The following is a 20,112-nucleotide window of genomic DNA, read 5'->3' on the forward strand; positions in this document are numbered from 1 at the left end:
GTACTCTAATTGAGTAGGAAGCTATTCCCGTGTGAACAGAAGTACTTGACCATTGAAAAGGAAGCACTAGCGGTGAAATGGGCAGTCAATGCATTAAGGTACTACATACTGGGGTCAAGTATCAGAAGGGTAGCCGTGTTAGTCTGGATCTGCAAAAGCGACAAGGAGTCCTGTAGCACCTTATAGACTAACAGATGTATAGGAGCATAAGCTTTTGTGAGCAAAGATCTGATGAAGTGGGTTTTTGCCCACAAAAGTTTATGCTCCTATACATCTGTTAGACTATAAGGTGCTACAGGACTCCTTGTCACTACCTAGTGGGGAACCCCTTTCAGTTAGTGACCAAGCACACCCCTCTAAGATGATTGAATAGCATGAAAGAGACCAACCCCAGGATCATGCAGTGGTACCTATCTTTGCAGCTGAATGATTTTAGCATGGCCCACTGGCCAGGTAAGACCCATATAAATGTGGATTTCTTTTCTCTGGTAGAGGAGAAGGCGGCCAAGCCAGAGCAGGGGCCAGCCATCCAGTTAAGAGGGAGGATGTGTGACAGGATGTAACTACCCCGCACTGATGGACAGAGAGTTGCCCTGGCCCAGCTGGCTGAAAAGGTCCCAACCCCACAGCCCTGCTGGGCATCCTCTCAAGAGAGGCAGTGTATAAAAGCCTTGGGAGCCACTCAGAGCTGACTGCCAGAGAAGAAGGAGCTCAGGCCCGAGCTCCACAGCAGCCCGAGCCACCGTAACAGCCCCGGCCAGGGAGGCCGCCTGGGAGGGTCTGACCCACCAAGTGACGGCCCGAGAGCTGAGGAGAACAGTAGGAAGTAGCCCAGGGCAGAGGATTGTCCTCCAGGAGCTCGGTGTGTTTTGGTAGGAAACCCTGCTGAGCAGGCAGTGGAACCCGCCACTGTGAACTGGGCCCTGGGCTGGGACCCGGGTGCCCCTACCTCCCCCACCCCACAACAACCCTGCTTCCAGGCAATCTGGGAGGCTTACCTGTGGACTAGCCTTCAGGGCCGAATATTCCCTGATAGAAGGAACTGTGCTTTGGACTAGGCCCATAGGCCATACAGTATACTTCTGATAGTCCGGCACCTTTAGGACCTAGGGGGTGCCAGATTATCATATATGCCGGACTATAGGAAGGGGGGGGGCTATGAGAGGTCTGGGGTAGAGTGGGGGGGAATGCGCCCCTCAGCACTGCGGGACCAACCCGGCAGCACCTCAGCTGCTCTGCCCCAGACTTCCCCAAGTCAGCTGCTGCTGAAACTGACCAGCGGCTGACTCCGGGAAGCCAGGGGCAGAGCACCCCAGCTGCACAGCACATCAGCCGCTGGTCAGTTTCAGCAGTGGCTGACTTGGGGAAGTCTGGGGAAGAGCAGCTGGGATGTTGCCGGGTTGGTTCCGCAGCGCCGATGGGCGACGCTATGGGACCAACCCAGCAGCATCCTAGCTGCTCTGCCCCGGCTTCCCTGAGTCAGCCGCTGGTCAGTTTCAGCAGTGGCTGAATCGGGGAAGCCGGGGGCAGAGCAGCTCCAATTGTCCGGCTGCCCGGAGCACTTCCGGGTTCCTGATGGTGCTGGACCATTGGATTCCGGACCACTGGAGTTTTACTGTATATACTCTGATAGAGGGACATTTGCTATGAACTGAGCTTATGGGCCATGTTTGCCCTGAGGAAAGGGGGCAGTGACCCAAACTTTGGCGAACATCAAGGGGGTTTGCCCCTCGACAAGGAGCTTCCAAGAACACTAAAATTTAACAAGTACACCATAAGAACAACAAAAAGAACATAGAAATAATGTAGGTGAGAATGATATGGAATTATAATATGTATGTACATGCCACCAATACATACAAAAATGTTACGTGTGTCCAGTCAATAGATAAGTGTATCCCAATAGTTTGTGGGTGAGGAAGTTAAATTTGGGCACAGAAGGAGGTCCCAGGCTCTAATACATATAAAACAGGTTTCCCAGAGCTTTGATTAGGTGAAGAAAAGGAGAGGAAAAAAAAAGAAAAAGAGGAGAGAGAGAAAAAGAAGAAGGGCAGAAGGAGTTAGAAGTTGAGAATTGTCTCTAAACTTAGTCTTTACATTTTATTTTTCTAATGGTCTCTTAATTTAATCTAGATTTAGGTCAGTCAGGTAAACTAAATTAGTTTCAACAAGCTTTTAACATTAGCCTTTGCACCTCTTGGCTGAGAACTGAGAAACACGTACTTTAACTGCTGTACCAGAGGCAAGGCTCATCCTTTATCTCTTATCACCAGGTTATCAAGACTGGGCATGAATATAATAACCACCACTTATATAAATAATACCGTATCTTAGATTAATAATACTGCATTTTTAACCCTGATTTACTTTACTACTCAAATTGCTATTTGATTTCAATTCCATATATTTTAATAAAGTTTAAAATTATTTTGTCTCAATGTGAACATCCTGTCAGACCCCTGAAGATTCCTGGTATATTTTGTGCAGCCTGATTCTGGGACATATCTTTGGATTAGTTCAGTTGGTGAGCCAATAACCTGAACTATCCAAATTAATAATAAACTTAAAAAACAGTCTGGTAACACTTTAAAGACATGTGGATGGTATCATGAGCTTTTGTGGGCACAACCCACTTCTTCAGATGACCAGAGTGTTGGATGTCTAGAACTAAAACAAATAGGGGAGAAGGGGGTGGGGGGTGAGATAAGGAAAGAAATGGGAGGGGAGGACATCCAGCACTCTGATCATCTGAAGAAGTGGGCTGTGCCCACGAAAGCTCATGATACTATCTACATGTTTTGTTAGTCTGTACAGGATAAACTTAAAAAACAACAAAGTCTGGTATCAGAGGGGTAGCCGTGTTAGTCTGAATCTGCAAAAGCGACGAGGAGTCCTGTGGCACCTTATAGACTAACTGAAGCGTAAGAGTATAAGCTTTCGTGGGCAAAGACCCACTTCGTCACATGGCTACCCCTCTGATACCAGACTTTGCTGTTTTTTAAGTTTATCCTGTACTGACTAACTCGGATACCCCCTGAAGCAAGTTAATAATATCTGCCATCCTTAAATCAGACTAACATTCACTGGACTGGGACTCTGGGATTCTGAGTTTCACTCCCAGGTTTTCCACAGACTTCCTGTGGCATCTTCAATATCTCTCTTAGGGCCTTATCCTAAGCTCTGAGAAATCAATAAGGGTATGTCTACACTACCCCGCTAGTTCGAACTAGCGGGGTAATGTAGGCATACCGCACTTGCAAATGAAGCCCGGGATTTGAATTTCCCAGGCTTCATTTGCATAAGCGGGGAGCCGCCATTTTTAAAACCCCGCTGGTTCGAACCCCGTGCAGCGCGGCTACACGGGGCTCGAACTAGGTAGTTCGGACTAGGCTTCCTATTCCGAACTACCGGTACACCTCATGTACCGGTACGAGGTGTACCGGTAGTTCGGAATAGGAAGCCTAGTCCGAACTACCTAGTTCGAGCCCCATGTAGCCGCGCTGCACGGGGTTCGAACCAGCGGGGTTTTAAAAATGGCGGCTCCCCGCTTATGCAAATGAAGCCCGGGAAATTCAAATCACGGGCTTCATTTGCAAGTGCGGTATGCCTACATTACCCTCCTAGTTCGAACTAGGAGGGTAGTGTAGACATACCCTAAGAGATGATCAGTAGCTCTGGGTCAGGCCCTTAGTATCTGGGCCTCGGAGTCTCCACTACCCTGCATAGGTATTTACACCTGCGCTGAGTAAGTGCAACAGAGGGTGTGAAATGCAGCCATTCTGATCTGGTAACATTTTACACCCACTTTGCACAAATGTAGATCTCTAGAGAGGGTGAAAATCCCCTCTCCCAAGTGCAGTTAATAAAAATAATTCTGTTCTTCCATCCTTTGTCCATCTTCTCTATTCACACTAAGTTCTGCAGGGCAGGCAGCATCTACTGCTCTCTGTACAGTACCTGCCACAATGAAGCCCCCATCTGGCAGAGTCTTCTAGGTGTGACTATTATACAAATTCATAAGAACATCTATTTGATGAGCAAGGACATGTAAACTAGCTAAACCTGGTTAATCTTTGAGGTTCAGGTAAGGGGTAAAAACCCTGAATTTTAAACTAAAAGAAGAAAAAAAGTTACATTTATCCTCTAAGGAGTTATAAGCAATTCAGGGATGACACAGCTGATACATTGAACTTTCCTAACTACAAAATAAGCCCATTGCATCCTGGACACTCACTAATGGATCTAAAAGTGACTATATTATTACAAAGCCATTTAAAAAAAAACAGCTGGAGAGAGAAGTTGCAGAATTTGGTTTCATTTACAAGTTTGACACCTTGAATCAAGGTCTGAACAAAGACATTACTTGGATGGGCCACTACATTCAACACCCTAAAGACATTACAAGTTAAGTATCAGGCATTTATAGCCCACTTTACTAGCATCACTTAGCGCAGACACTCTGACAATTTTTTTCCTTTCTCCTTCCCGCCCCATCCTCTCTTTCTCCTTTTTTGCTCCATTCATCTGAAGAAATGGGCTATACCCTCAAAAGCTCAGGATACCATCTACATTTTTTTTGTTAGTCTCTAAGGTGCTGTAGGACTATTCGCTGTTTTTTATGTTTTCCCATTGCATCTAGTTAAATGCAATACTAAAAGTAAATAACAGTGATTTTCTTAATCAATACCCTTTTATTGTCTTAAACCTTCTGACTTATGAGTTTTTATACCCTGAACTTTCCAGTATCAGGAATGCCAGACTGTTGGATTCCTACAAAGCACTATTTGCATATCCTCTAATGATCCTTTTCGCGGAAGAGGTTTTGCCGTTAAAAAAGCCTCGTGTAGATGGGGCCATTTGTTGGAAACACACACTTTTGCGCAAGATCCCTTATTCCTCAAAATATGAGGTTTACTTTTCCTATGGCATTTTCTTCTTTGCCTTCCTTGTCCTATCAAGACTTCAACTGATAAAAAATAAATAAATATAATCAATTTTTTTTTGTTTTTCATTAAGAGACTGCAAAAGCATATAGATGCTCAAACACAGGACACTTTGATGTATTATCTACTTTGCTAGGATGGAGCATTTGTGTTTTTGTTAATTGTGCTAATAATACTACAAGGACAAAACACGATTCTCAAGTGTAAATGCCTCTCATGCACAGCAGGTTCTCATCACAGCTAATACTTCTGGGTCTGGTAATGGGGCAGCACTCTGTCAAACTAAGAAGAGTATTAGCTGATTTATCTTTAACTAATACAGAATCAAAAGACTGGACAACATTGCCTATGTACAGAATGAGAAACCTTTCACCTCTTAAGGTCAGTTTTTGTCTATCTTCCAAGATCTTTGAATCTCCCTCCTTGGTGGTGCAAAGTAACAGAGTAGGAGTCACCTGGCCCTGGTTCGCCACTCCCTGCACTTTGTAAGCATCCCCACAAGACAGAAATTGGGAGAGAGTTGATTTGGACTGGGTTATTAACCAGTTAACAAGGGGCTTCAGCTTGTCAGCTAAAGACTATATTAAAAAAAAAAAAGAAGGGAGAAAAGGGGTTACAAGAAAGAGCTAAAAAAGCATCTCAGAGAGGCAAGACCTCTTTTTCCTCTCTCGGTGGTTAGGGAGTATGCCAATGCTTGGGAAAAGCTCATGGTGATAGGGCATGCATTGCGTAAGACACTGTAAACCAAGAAAACTGAATTTATGTTAAAAGTGTGTATGGACTGCTTGCAGAGAGAAATCCAGGGTGAGGGACTATGATTGGTAACATGCACCTTTCTTTCCAGCCCATGAAAGGGCATAAGCCCCCACATCCCTTGCATTACAAGAACCTACTTATGTCTGTGAAAACAGAAAGACTCTTGTAGGTATTTTTCTTTATTTTCAAACACACAATTTCCTCCTGCAAAAAAAGTCTCATGCTAGCATATCACCCACCTATCATTAATCATCACAGCTGGTAAGATGTGTTACATACATACACACATGATATAGATATAGATATAGATATAGATATATAGATGGTTTTTAACAATTATACATTTAGATAAAGTAAGTATTGAAGTTTACCTAATATCCATATTTATATCTATATAGATAAGCACATTCACACACAATTAATTTATTGCTTAGCTTCAACAAATATTACACCTCCTCTTACAGCATATTTTCCAGTCTATGTGCTGCCTAATCAATTATTCCATATGTGCTCTACCAACACCATCAATCTTGCACCTTTGTGAGGGGAGTACCTATAAAGAAAAAACTGACCTCTCTCTGTTATGATAATACATTAATTTTGGTGGCACTTATGTCTAGGGTTACCAACTTTCCTGACCAAGCAGACTGGACACCACTGCTGCAAACGACACCCAGCCCATCCTGTCACAAAAGCTGGCAACTCTACAATGTCTCAATGGACATTTCTTCTATTCCATAAATTCTACAGAATCACAATATAACCCTTTTATAGAACGAGGAAATCCTAATCTGCCCTCAATGCAATTAAAAAAGATTTAGCACACTGAGATAGGTGCAAATTCAACATTACAATGAACACGCAAAGCCACTCTGTTCTATTCACAGCTGGGCCAGAGTACTGAGTAATTCTAATGCTTCTAGGCTATCCTGAAGTAGTTCAGCATTCAATGTACATCTGTTTCAGACCAATGAACATTTACACAGCATCACACTATCACAAGTTTTACTCCCAACCGTGATTCCCCCAAAATGTTAAATAATTACTTGCTGACTCCATTTAAAGTGCATATTATGCATCAGTGAACTGTAGACAATTCATTCATTTTACTATTGTAATGTTCCTGTCATGGTGAACTCCTATGTTATGTCATATATAATCAAGAGGTGATGAATAGTTATGAGTAGGGTGGGACTGTAAGATTGAAAAGTATTTAGGAGCAACGAGTGTGTATTAGGAATACAAGTAAAACACAGCTGTAATACCAGGCCTACCGGTTGAGTCCTGTAAAATTTTAGGTTACCCACACTAGGCTTAAGAAAGCTTGACAGAAGGGTATTACCTAAGAAAAACCCTATGCTAGTTCAAAAGCTTCAGAGGGGTAGCCGAGTTAGTCTGTAACTGGAAAAATTTAAACGAGTCGTCTAGTAGCACCTAAATTTTGTTAGTCTTTAAGGAGCTGCTAGACCATTCGTTGTTTTTTAAGTTTTTCCTATGCCAGTTAAATCACAAGATTGCTAGAAAAAGTCCCAATAGGTGACGTCATATGTTGTAATGTACCCATCCAAGCTTCAAGACACCTGATTGTAACATCACAGAAAGTTCTGTGCTGATTGCAGGTTCCCCAGAAACAGTTAATGGAAATGTTAGTACGATGCTGTGACGGGGTGTCCTCGCCCCGTCCCTTATCCGCGGCTGGGGAAGCCCTGGCCAGCCGCCGCAGCAGAGAGGCTCACCAGTGCACCGCCTGCTCCCACGCCGCTCAGTCGTCGCTCCGGGCTGACGTCAGCAGGGACGACGTCAAGGAGGCCCCGGAGCGAGCAGAGAGAGCGAATAACGGCCCCGCCCCCGAGGAAGGAGGCGGGGTGCGCACTGTCCCGGGATGGTACGAGGCGACACCGGTGTTGAGTGGGGCCGGGGCAACCCCGCGGGCTGGCCCCTGCCCATGATAGGCTGGAGAGGGTGGCGGCGGTGGCCATTTAAGAAGGGCACGCTGGCCCAGACCCGGAGGAGGACCGAACCCGGCAGGAAGGCCGGGGCAGGAGCAGAAGCCCGAAGCCAGAGAGGAAACAGTCTGCCCTTGCTAGGAACCGTGGCACTTCCACCAGCAATCCTGTACACGAAGAGGAAGGTGGGCGCCGTGGCGGAGGGGCTTTCTCGGGGGGAAAGGAAGGGAAGTAGCCCAGGGCAGAACCCGGTGTGGTTGGCGGGTCAGTGCGTTTAGGCGACTCGCCCCACTGACCAGACTGGATCCTTCATGGATCCAAGTCCTTAGGACCCTAGGCTGGGGCCCGTGAGCGAGGGCGGGTCCTGGCCCCCCCCTTCTCCCTCTCATGGCACCCCTTTCCCCGTACCGAGGGGACCGCGGCGGCACTATAAGCAGGGACTAGGAAGGCCAGGCTGGCGTAGAAGAGATGGAGATAGTGATGAGCACCTGAGACAGACTGTAGGCGGCCCCGCGTGGGACCGACTGGAGACAGTCGATTAGGGGCACTGAGGCACGGTGGGGGGGAGGCAGTCACGGGCATGCCTCCTGACAGATGCTTATGAGAATAAGGGTAACTAAGAACAACCTATGAAAAGCAGGGCACTCCAAAATATATGGAGATGGAAGAACAGACAAGGAAAAGAGGGTTTAACTCTGTGTCTATGTATCATGTGTAGGCATGGTCATAACAAAAGGATAAAGAGGTTCTGTGACTACGCTATCATGGGAAGACCTCACTGGGACAATTCCAGCAGGAACTACCCCCCTCTCTCTCTATGACCACCTTTGAGAGATCCCCCAGATTAGAAATGTCTGGGTATGAGAGCAGAAATATGGCATTGGCCAATGCCTGGGCTCTCTCAGGTTGCATACACAGTGTAACTTGTACATATATTAGTGTAACTTGTACTTCTGTATATGTGGCACTGTCCTCATTCTGTGTGTGTTTCTAGAGCTTCCAAATCCCCACTCTATGTAGCAACAGAAGTTGAAAACACTGTAATGTACCAGAATTATCGATCTGTTCAGCTTAAAAATAAAGATAACAGAATAAATTTGCTCAAGTAACCTTTGGATCAGGCATGAACTTATAAAGTAGTTCAGCCACTGAAAACATCTGCTCTCCAGACCTTTTGGGATAGAGTAAAAAAATGCTTCTGAAAAGTTTCAAGGCTCTACTGATGCTTGAGTTACCCCACATTTGACGCGAGGCAGTGATATGTGTGTGGTACAGTGGCAGATGACAAGTATTGCCTAGAGAGCAATGAAGAAGAGGTCTTTGAGGGCATACATGTTACAGGAAAGCAAAACTTATTAAACAATTCATTCATATGAAATGTACACAACACCTTTAACATAAAACTTAGAGAGACAGATTCACTGACATATCCCTATTTGTGGTAGCACAGCTCCTTGACTCATCAAGGGAAACCCATCTGCTCAGAGGGCAGGTAGCGTTTCAGATTGGCATGTGCTAGCTTTTTCAGTGGGGAGAGGAGCTTTAACTTCAATGGTATCGCTATAGGAGTTCGATTTAGGGAAAATGCTGAGTCAGCACGTTCATTGACTGTACTAGCCATGCTCTTTCTTGAACAAGAGCCATAACTTTCCAAGCAGCACTATCCCTCCTGGGAGAAAGGAGTTAGTCCCCTAGGGTGCCATGGCTTTCTACTATTTAGGCGCTGCTCCAGGACTTCTGCCAGAACATTCAAGAGGAGTCTGGTTCACAGAATGCAAAATAAAGACTATCGTGAGATTATTCACAATACCATTTTGTCATCCCAAGTCCCTCACTAAAGATCTAGAGAAGATCTGTAGCATTCTATAGAACTCATCCATCTCACAGATTAGTTTGCTGTGCTCGGTCATTAGTGAAGAATGCTATATGGGTCTGTTTTATAAGGACAAGTGTCATCTTTAACAAGGTGTTACTGTTCTAGCCTGACTCATTTTGATATATATTTATTTACTGGGTGCTGGGAGTTTTGTCAGTAGCAGATGGTACTTGGCCACAGATCTGTCTGCTGCAGAAAACAAGAGAGGGAGTACACTATATATCCTTTATCTTTAGTAACTGCAAAACATTTGGGGTTTGCCTTTTGACTCCTAAAAAAAGGATCCTGTGTTTGTTTAATTCGTTCACACTCAGAATTGCATGCATTAATGTCTTTGTTCTAAAAATAACAGAGGCCCTGATACAGCTGCGCTAGTTTATTTTTTAGTATATTATTTCACTTACATAGGCCTACTCTTGCCTATCAGATTTAAAGCTGCATTTGCATCATTTCATGCTGTATGAAAGACTTTTCTTCTGTATATGATCACCACAGTACTGCCACCCCAAGAACTCAGAAATCATGAGTCAGGATCCAAAATAATCATAAGACTAGCTTAAGTCATTAGAGTTGCAAAAAATGTGTTAATTGGTTCTTTTTATTTGTCCCTTCATGTTTATGCCTTCTTTTCCATCTTTGCTTCCTAAAAATGAGAGGGCTTACTTAAAAAAAAAATGAAAGTTGAGCTTCTTGTATATTTATATCATCCCCAAAGCTCAGTTGGTCAAAAACATCAAATATTACAAGATAAAACTTCAAGAGTATCCCTGTTACCAAGAATCTCTTACAATGAAATATTTGGAAACCTAGGGCACAATTGCTTTTTCACTTTCCTCAATCTTAAATCTGATCTACTCAAATCATAAATGATGTGGGCAAACCACTCACAGCCTGATTGAAATTAATGGGAATCAGGCACTCCAGAAAAAAATCCCATTAGGCACCTATCATCTTCAAGTATCTAAATACCTTTAAAGATCTGGTTCTTAGTCAAAAGTAATACAGCTCTATTGTGCCAACCACTCAACAACTTAGCCATCTCAACCACATAGTCAATTGCACTTCCAATTTTTTCATCTTACAGGGAAACTACAGTCTGCCAAAGGGCTGGAGTAAAGTACATTTAAATGTTTTTCCTCCAAACCAGTGCATCAAGAATTGAAACAGTTCTCAATTACACAAGTATTATTATGCTAATAATTCCTAGTCTACAGAGATACCTAGATGGCTCTACCCTATTGTTATGAGTATGTCCAGAAGAAAACTGCTAACAACTGACATGGAAATACATGGAGAGAAAGAAAGAGGGGTGTGGTGTGGTGTGGTGGGGGAGAGGGGAGGCAGGAGGGTGTAAGAGAACAGTTGTAGAAATAAAGTAATTTTGAAACTGACTCACAGAAACAACACTTTCTAGGGATTCAAATACTTTAGACTTTCTCTTCTTTTTCTGTCCTAATATGGCACATTGCATTCTTTAAGTTCAACTCTGAATATTTCAGATTCCTCTCCCTCTGAAATAAATTGACTAAGATAAGTTGCTAGCATGTGAGGCAACATGTAGACAGATTACACTTTGTAGTTGGAGCCTGATAAGACCACAGTGCCAGACAAGAAAAAAGCTTTCTCTGAAACGATATGGGATCTTATCATTCTCCTGTGGATACATCAGTGGGCACATATATCTGCACTGACGTACAAAATATTTTATGTTATAATCTGTGTATTTTGAGACTTGGCCATGAGCCTTATGTAACACATTCATGTTTAATACAGATCAGCATGTGCATCGCCATGGTAGTCTAAGCAATATTCTTTCCCCTTGGTAATTTTGCCTCTCAAGGCTTTTGTTTAGCCACCAAAGAAAGAAGGTGCCTGCATTAGCCACAACCACCTAAGATTTTCAGGCACTAATGATTAATATTTCCCAGCCTAAATTCCACGCTATGCCAAAACTGACATGGTTTTTAGGATTCCCAGTGAACCATTCTGTTAATATTTTAATAGATTTTACTAGCAGGATTGTTATGATGAGTGAGAGGGAGGGGAAAAAATTTCTAATTAAACAAAAATGAAAACACCTCAGCCTCTTTGGACTGTATTTTAATACTACATTCTGTCATTGTGATACTGCAAGATTATATTACAGTAAACACTTACACTGTCTCTTTGTTAAGAAAATCAATGCAGCTACACTGATCACTTGGGTTGAGAGCACATAACACAGATGGCAACTAAGAAACTCTGTTCCTGCTGGATCAAACAAACATTAAGTATTATATAATGAACATCTTTTCCTGTTATGCTGATGAATACAACGTACACATTAGCTGTAACTGCTTCTGCATATGTAAAGCCATCTTCTGTGAAGCATTCGTACACTCCCTGAGAAAGCAGACATATAGCTTGTAATTAGTAAATTATGGTACACAAAATGCTTTCAAGCCTCTCTTGAAAGCCCCTAAATTTTATTGCTTGACAAGAAATTATGTAATGGAGGATTATTTCAGGTGACTCCAAACTGTCTTTGGTGCAACACCAAGAAATCAGCTAAACCCAAAAACAAAGCCTAAATATCTCTCTCTCTCTTTCTTTCTCTCTCCTTCCCTCTTTCTCTCTCTCCTCTGCATATTTTATTAGGCTGTTCAAGAAAATAATATAGATGAAAATACTTACCGCTTCGGAGTCTTCAAATCCATGCAGGTACAAATTGTCATACATGGAGGTCTGATAATCCAAAACACACCTCTCAATGCAAAACTGAAATTGCTACAAAGCCACAGCTAGGGTAAAAATGTAAAAAAAGGCCTATGCAGGGGAGCGGAGCCTGCCTTGTCAATTTTCTGTGGATTCCTCAGCCAAGATGCTATTCATTCACATCATAGAGGGGAAGGTTATCCCTAGAGGCAGCCCAGACCTGGCATTTTATCTGCCATCCAAATACAGAGCATAAAAGCAAACGGTTCCCTAACCAAGGGTTGATGACAGAGCTAGAAAAGAGCTCTGTGATTGGCTGTGCTTCCTTGCTCTGCTTCAGTCAGCTGGAAGAGCATTCTCTGATAGTGGATAAGGAGCCCTATGCTCACACCTTTGCAAAGCACTCTCCCTTGATTATTTCCTCTCTTTTACACATATACAATACAATCTGATTCCAGTTAAAAAGGGGGTATTTATATATGGAGAGTTTTCACCACTGAAACCCTCTTCCCACTTGTTAAACTCTGTATTGTAAATATGCACTATAGATGTTTGGAAGATTGTGATTTTGAATTCAAAGTGTAAGAAAAGCATACAGTATTTCAAGGGGAAGGATCTGCATTTTGATTTAAACAAAAACTGTAATTTAAATTTTAAAAGGGGAAGTCATTTCATACAAAGATACAATAGGGATAAGAAAAGAAAAAGCATCTGAAGATATTTCATTCTTGTTCACATTACGTTTTTAATATCCTCTCTAAATTATAATGCTGCTTTTGAGGAGGGGGTAAAGGGACAACACATCACTTCCTTAAAACACCAATTTTAGTAATAAAGAGAAACCAAGAGAATCTATTCACTCTACCTAAACTTGGACAGTAATGTAAATTTTATTTTTCTAATGAGCAACAAGTAAGTTTCAGTTATCAAGTATTTTCCTTTAAAAGCTGATTCCAGTAAACTATATACATTGGTTTAATTCTAATGTTCCTTTTTACCCTAAACAAAAAAAAGTAAGTATTTTCAGTATTCCTTTATTAAAAGTGTAAGCTGGTCAAAATCTTGCACATGTATATACTAAAATTTATACGAGGCCAAATTGTGATGCCTTGACACACACTGATCAGCATTTACTCATAAGAGTCTTATTTGAGATGAATCAGTAGGTACTAGTATATCACAAAGAAATATGTCTATGTTTTGTTTTCACACTGTAACGGACTCCACATAAATAGGACATTTAGGAACAAGACAGTGAACATTATTTTCCTTAAACCATGTCCCTTAATACCTGTTTAAGTTTGATCAAAATCAAACACAGGTATTTATACACATGCCTAACTTTCAGTCTGAGAATAATTTCATTGACGCCAATAGGACTGGAGCCCATCTTGGTGCTTGTATAGCACCTATCATACATAATAAGGTCCTGCTCTAAAATAGGAATTACTAGACTGTACAAATAACATGTGTAAACACAGACAATGTGTTTAAGTATTTTGCTGAATCATGACCTAAACTGGGTCCTAAAAGATCAAAACACTGACAATGGAAGAATATCATGATCTCTGTATGCTTTTGCATATACAGTATTTGCAGCATAAAGCAGCAACAGGATTTGGAGTAGCCTACATTCTAGAATTTAGTGCGGCACCTTTACTTCATTAGTTTCTCTAGTCTGCCTGGCCAATTAGTCCTTGTGTTTCTGCACTTGTTGTGCTGTCAGTTGTTATTTTGTTCAAGTCAGTAGGATGTTAGGAATCACCAAGGAATTTTAGGCGCATGTAATAAAATCAGCATTTTTAGTCCACCCAAAGGGACTCAAAACATTCAACAACAACTAAATGGCCAAGGACCTAACAACTAAAATATATATTGTTTATGAATTACAGAATCCTATGACAGGTTGAGAAAACCCAAATATCAACTTCTGCAATCTTACACTGTACAGGTGAAGAAAAATTAAAGAGCAGGGAAATCGCATTGCTTATGCATTTATACTGAATATAGTTATCATTAAAAATATTAAGTCCATGATAGAAACAAATGCAATGTTTTAGGAATCTTTTAAATGTCAGATTATTTGAAGGACATTTTAGATGCAAGATCAGAATAATTTGGTAATTCAAAATAAGCATATTAAATAAAAAGAAAGAACAAAAAGAAAAAAATCTTCAATGAACTTTGACATACATTTGTAAAGTATGTCCCCAAATCAGTGCGATTACTCCATTTCCTATTCCACTTGTTTTCTCTTACATTTTAATCTAGATATCATCATTCTAATATATGGAGTTATTAAAATATATTCACTGATTAAGCGGAATAGCTTTCAAAAAGATGCAATAACAGGATTGTATTTAAAAGTTGTAAAGAGACAGTCTAAAATGAATTAATAGAGTGAGAAATAAACTTTTCGAAGGTCAAATTCCATATGCATAACTCAATGGAGAAGTCCTATTCATTTAATAGGGGCTATTCATAAGGAGGAGTCTGGCTAGATCCTTGTTTCTTAAACTGTGTTCCGCAGAGAACTCACAGGTGTGCCATGACCGTTGAGGAAAAATAACGGCCGCTAGAGCCGCTGAGACACAGCGGGTGGTGCGAAGGGTGGAAGAGGTGAGCGAGTGATGATGTGGCAGGAAATGAGGTGGGGCTACCCACGTTCCTCCTCGAGTGCTTCCGCGCAAAGGGTGGAATAGGTGAGCAAATGATGATGTGGCAGGAAATTAGGTGGGGCTACCCGCGTTCCTCTTCATGTGCTTCTGCGCCCGGCTTGCAATTGCCTGGGAAAGCTCTGTACCTCGGTTGCACCCCTTGCCAGAAGGGAGGAGCGTTGCAGGGCCAGAAGCAGGGCCAGCTCTGATTGGCTGTCTCTGCTGATGGTCTGGAGATCCTGTCTGCCAGGGAAGAGAACTGCCCTACAGCCACCACCCCAACTGGGTCTTTGCACCGCTGCATTTAGCCCTCACTTGCTACCCAGGACAGCTGAGGGGGGGGGGGAACAGATACAATGTTGTTTCTTTGTTGGATAACTTTTTTTTTATTTAATGGCTAGCGATTGACAGGTTATGTGTGGGATACTTAGATGAAAAAAAAGATGTTCCGCTTTTCAAAAGAGAATTAAAAAGATACTTAAATTATCATTGGGCAATGAGCGAATATTGTCATTGTCAATAAGTGTCCTCTGGTGTTCAAGGGGTGTGTGTGAGTGTGAGTGTGAGTGTGAGAGAGAGAGAGAGAGAGAGAGAGAGAGTGTGTGTGTGTGTGTGTGTGTGTGGCTCAACCAAAAACTCTTGGTGTTCCTCATTAAAAAAAAAACATTGTTTGGTGTTCCTCAGTCTTAAAAAGTTTAAGAAACACTCGGCTAGATATCTCCACACACCCCCCCCCCCCAACTGCTGCACTCCATGGGGAAAAAACTGACATGTAAATACAACACTGTGGATTCCTAGTTTATATGTGGGTTTGTGACCAAAATGCTAATAAGGAGATGGCTGAAATACTGTTTTTAAGAACACTAACAGGAACCCTAAATTCATATCTAGATCTGTACTAAATATTTATGAGGTAGTTTACTGGTCAAAGGGAAAATGTCAGTCAAGATCTTCAAGACAATTAAAAAGAAAAAAATATATACTATACTGCAGGTTAATAGTAATTTGCCTCTGTGGACCTATGTAGAATGGAGGTCTGGCTTTTTCAAATTTGGAAATTAACCCTTTTGGTGCTGGTCTTCCAGGTTACTTGCTGTACCTGTGTGGTTCAAATAACACTCGGGTGAAATCAGCAGCATATTTAGTTGCATGTAGAATGTTCAAACACAGTGGCTGCGTCTAGAGTGGCATGATTTTGCGGAAATACTTTTTTCCATTAAAAGTATTTCTGCAAAAGTGAATCTAGATTTGCACAAAAGCTCTTTTTGTGCAAAAGCATCTGTGCCAAAGCATCCATGGCCAGTCTAGACGCGATTTTGTGCAAGAAAGCCCCGATCGCCATTTTAGCCATCGGGGCTTTTTTGCACAAAACAGTTCTTCCCTGTCTACACTGGCCTTCTTGCGCAAGTATTCTTGCGCAAGAGGGCTTTTTCCCAAGCGGGAGCGTGAAAGTATCTGTGCAAGAAGCACTGATTTTGTGTATTACAAAGTCAGTGCTCTTGCGCAAATTCAAGCAGCCAGTGTAGACAGCTGGCAAGTTTTTGCGCTAAAGCAGCCGCTTTTGCGCAAAATCTTGCCAGTCTAGACGTACCCACAATGTGTTCTGCCAGACAAATCTGTGAGCAGGTATTAAAGGTCAACATTTCATCAAAGATTAATGTGGGAAGCTCTCACATAACTGTTAGTTTCCTAAATAAAAGGTGAATGAATGTGTATGAATTACATTCACATCCATGAAGACCAACTGACACTGCAAAAGTTGGATATATACAAAGATAGGAATTGGCTCTGGGATCAATTACATGAAAACCATGCAACTAAGCAATGGAGACAGTTAGAAAGCATCATTTAAGTGAAAGTTATTGTTGTCTTGGAAACCACTGCACAATAACTACACTGCACTGCCAGTACAGTGACAATATCAGGTCCCCCTTAAGGAAGACATTAATTTGGGCTTTCCTTCCTCCTCAACTTGAATGTATGCTCTATGGAAGAGACATGCAAAGGACGGAAGGGGAGCTAGAGACAAGGTCTGTTGTTAAGCAGGAGTTCTCTGTAAGCTGTATGCTTGTGTGTCCGTTCAGGAGAGATTCAAATGGCGCCCAGATGATTAGCAGTATGCCCACTACAAGGTTTTTTGTTTTTACTAATGGTCCACATTCACACATGCCTGGATAAAGCTTACAGGAATGGTTAGTAATTGCATACTTAACTGATACATTTTACATGAAGTGCATGCATGTGTTGTAGTGAAGTATGGGGGGAGGGAACATCATACCTCCTCCTACTACAGAAGTGAAACCCAGAAACTTGACCCTTTCAGCCTCAGCTATCAGTTTATATTATTTTTCTCTGGTCTACATCTTCAAGGCTCTCTCTATACTGGTACAATTAGAGCCAAGATTCAAGACCTTACTCTACCCCTCTAGCAAAGTAGCAAGAAGTAACCTGGGAGTTCCTGTTCCATAAGGAAATCCCTGTGTCACATTCCTGCTCTTATGACATTTCCGTCTCCATCCTCAGATGTATGGGGTCTTGCTCAGAAAAAAGGCAGTTCTGTGTTCCAGCTCTCTCTCAGTGCTGAAATGGTCCCTTGTTGCTTTTAAGAACTGATATAAAGAGCTACTCTTAAGAAGCCAATTTGCACTGCCCCAAAAGAACAAGTTGTACTGAGTCTACAAACCCAGGCTCTACACTACATACCCTGGGAGTGCCATCTGCTGGTGTATTAACTATTAACAGTTTACATATACATAGCTATCAATGACAGAGCACTTCTCTGACAGTGTTTTTGCATTGTCTTGTAATTGAAATCAAGGTATTTGATAATATAGAAAACATCCAAAAATATTTGAATAAATGATACCTATTATTAACTGCAAATAGTGATTAATCATGATTAACTTTTTGATCATTAGCCCTAATTTTAATACATTGCCTTAATTTATCCACTGATAAAAACAATGAAATGGGTTAACCCGTGAGGCAATGCTGTTGGTTCTGAACTGTCATGTGAGAGAAACCCAGATCATCAGTTTTGGAGTAGGGATGTTTTACATCCGTATTTGGGAGTACTGCAGAAGCAGCACCTTCAAATTGAAAAAAAAAAAAAAAAAAAAAAGAGGAGAGCTCACTTAAGTCACCAGATAATGATCTGAACTAACTAAAGCACTTGAACACATTTTCTATACCTTTAGGATGGTGACAATAATGTGAGAGTGAGTAATATTAAGAAACAAGAAGCATCTTCAAGGTTTGAAGAAGGGAGTAGGAGATAACTCCATTAACAGGGAAATAACTCATATCTACATTTATTCTCACAAGTTTAGTACTTCTCTTCAATAATTAGTTGTCACTATCTTGCTTGTATGTGTATGCAAGAGAAAGCCAGAATACACCTGATTAGTTGCATCTGATCACGTCACTGGCTGATATGTTTTTATTGTGACTAACACATGGTCTATAGACTGGGGAATTACTTCAAAAATAAAGTGCTACATAGTCCTGTTTTTTGTTTCAGCTACACCAGACTAACACAGCTACATTTCTATCACTATTCAAAAATATGTGGGTGCAATTATTTCAAAATAGCTTCAGGGAAGGTGGTAGTAGGGCCCACAGGAAAGGGATTCTGGAGACTTGACTTCTATTCCCAGTACTGCCACTGACTTCTAGATGGCTTGGCAAAGTTATTACTCTGCTTTGTGCCTCACATTTCCCATCTATAAAAGATGGAAAAAGTGATATTTACCACTTTTATTATGTGCTTTGGGACCCACTCAGGAGAAGAGCAACGTTGCTGCAAGGTATTATCATCTTAAGTCTCTTTGGCTTCAACTCACCTGTGTTAACTTGACTTTGTGCAGTAGGTTAATTACGATAACACAAGTAAAGGAAAATATTTAGGAATGAGTAAAGTATGACAAATAACTATTGGACCAGGGGTCAGCAACCTTTTCAAACCAAAAAGCCAGACTACATCAAAATTCAGAACAAGTGGTCAACAAAGAGCCAGTATAAGAATGCTCATTTGCATGACTGAAAATATACAACTTAATGTTATTGATAACTGACATGATGATTAATTATAGCATAAATGAAACATTGAACTCACAAACTTTATTTAATGGGACTTCTGCTGCTGCGTCTTTTCGCACATTTCTTTCAAGTTTACATCATGACTGGTCAAATTCAGGTTCATTAATGCATTCAAGCTACACAAGCGAGAACAAATTTTTAAAATTTTGAATTAATTTTTCATTGTTATTTAAAAAGTTGCATGTATTTTGGAAATGACAGAAGAGCCATATTTGGTTCCATACTGAGCCATATTTGACTCGAGCCAGAGGTTGCAGACCCCTGTGTTGAACTAATGCCTAAAGATGTACATGGAGCAGATCCCTCAGCTGATGTAAAGAGACACAGCTCCAGTGAAATCAACTGAGGATTTGCTCAGAAATTTCATAAAAATTTTCCTTAATTGTCCAAATGGTGGCTTTTAAGTGACTGCAGGCAGTGTCTTCCCTCTGATTTTAGGGTCCTGCTACCACAATGCTCTTGAAATGTGTGGCGTAAAGAAAAAGAAAAGCTGGCAGGATTTGAACCAAGCTCTCCAGAGTTATAGGCTCTTTTGAAGATAAACTTACCAAGAAGGTGTGCAAATAAGTTATGCCCAAACTACAAATAAATTGTGTTTCTTGCCCATTAGTTTTACTAAAAATGCTGAATAGTGATAGAGGTGTAGCCGTGTTAGTCTGGTGTAGCTGAAACAAAATACAGGACTATGTAGCACTTTAAAAACTAACAAGATGGTTTATTAGATGATGAGCTTTTGTGGGCCAGACCCACTTCCTCAGATCAAATAATGGAAGAAAATAGTCACAACCATATATACCAAAGGATACAATTTAAAAAACTAAAAATGCTTTGAGAGAACACAATTATCTTTAGCTTGCTTTTGAAAGGGGATATAGCTGACCTAAAGTCATTAGGTAGAAAATTCCATTGCCTCGGGCCACAGACCAAAACTGATCCTTGTCCTCTTCAATCCATACCTAGGTAACACTAAAAAGAGTGTGTTTTTTGTGGGTAGGGGGAACAGAAGTAGACACAAGAGAAGCCACCTAGAAAGGGCTGAGGTAGGAAGGACCTAAATTATGTTGCACTATTATCACCACAGTGAGCTGTTCCTCACCATCTGGATATCAACATAATCTCTCAATGCATGCCTGCCCTCTAAA

General features: G+C 41.4%; 1 protein-coding gene across 5 annotated transcripts in view; it reads right to left on the bottom strand.

Annotated features, from left to right (window-relative positions):
• Window positions 1-20,112, bottom strand: part of CACNB4 (calcium voltage-gated channel auxiliary subunit beta 4) — a 218,361-nt gene that overhangs the window by 124,152 nt on the left and 74,097 nt on the right. The window contains exon 1 of one of the 5 annotated variants that reach the window (XM_075933404.1): window positions 12,195-12,439. The exons of the other annotated variants lie outside the window; for them this stretch is intronic. Within the exon in view, the coding sequence (XP_075789519.1) occupies window positions 12,195-12,239 (45 nt within the window). The 5' untranslated portion in view covers window positions 12,240-12,439. Of the gene's footprint in view, window positions 1-12,194; window positions 12,440-20,112 lie in introns of those variants that run through there. 5 annotated transcript variants of the gene reach the window in all.

This window comes from Pelodiscus sinensis, chromosome 7 (assembly GCF_049634645.1).
Source record: "Pelodiscus sinensis isolate JC-2024 chromosome 7, ASM4963464v1, whole genome shotgun sequence".
NCBI lineage: Eukaryota > Metazoa > Chordata > Testudines > Trionychidae > Pelodiscus > Pelodiscus sinensis.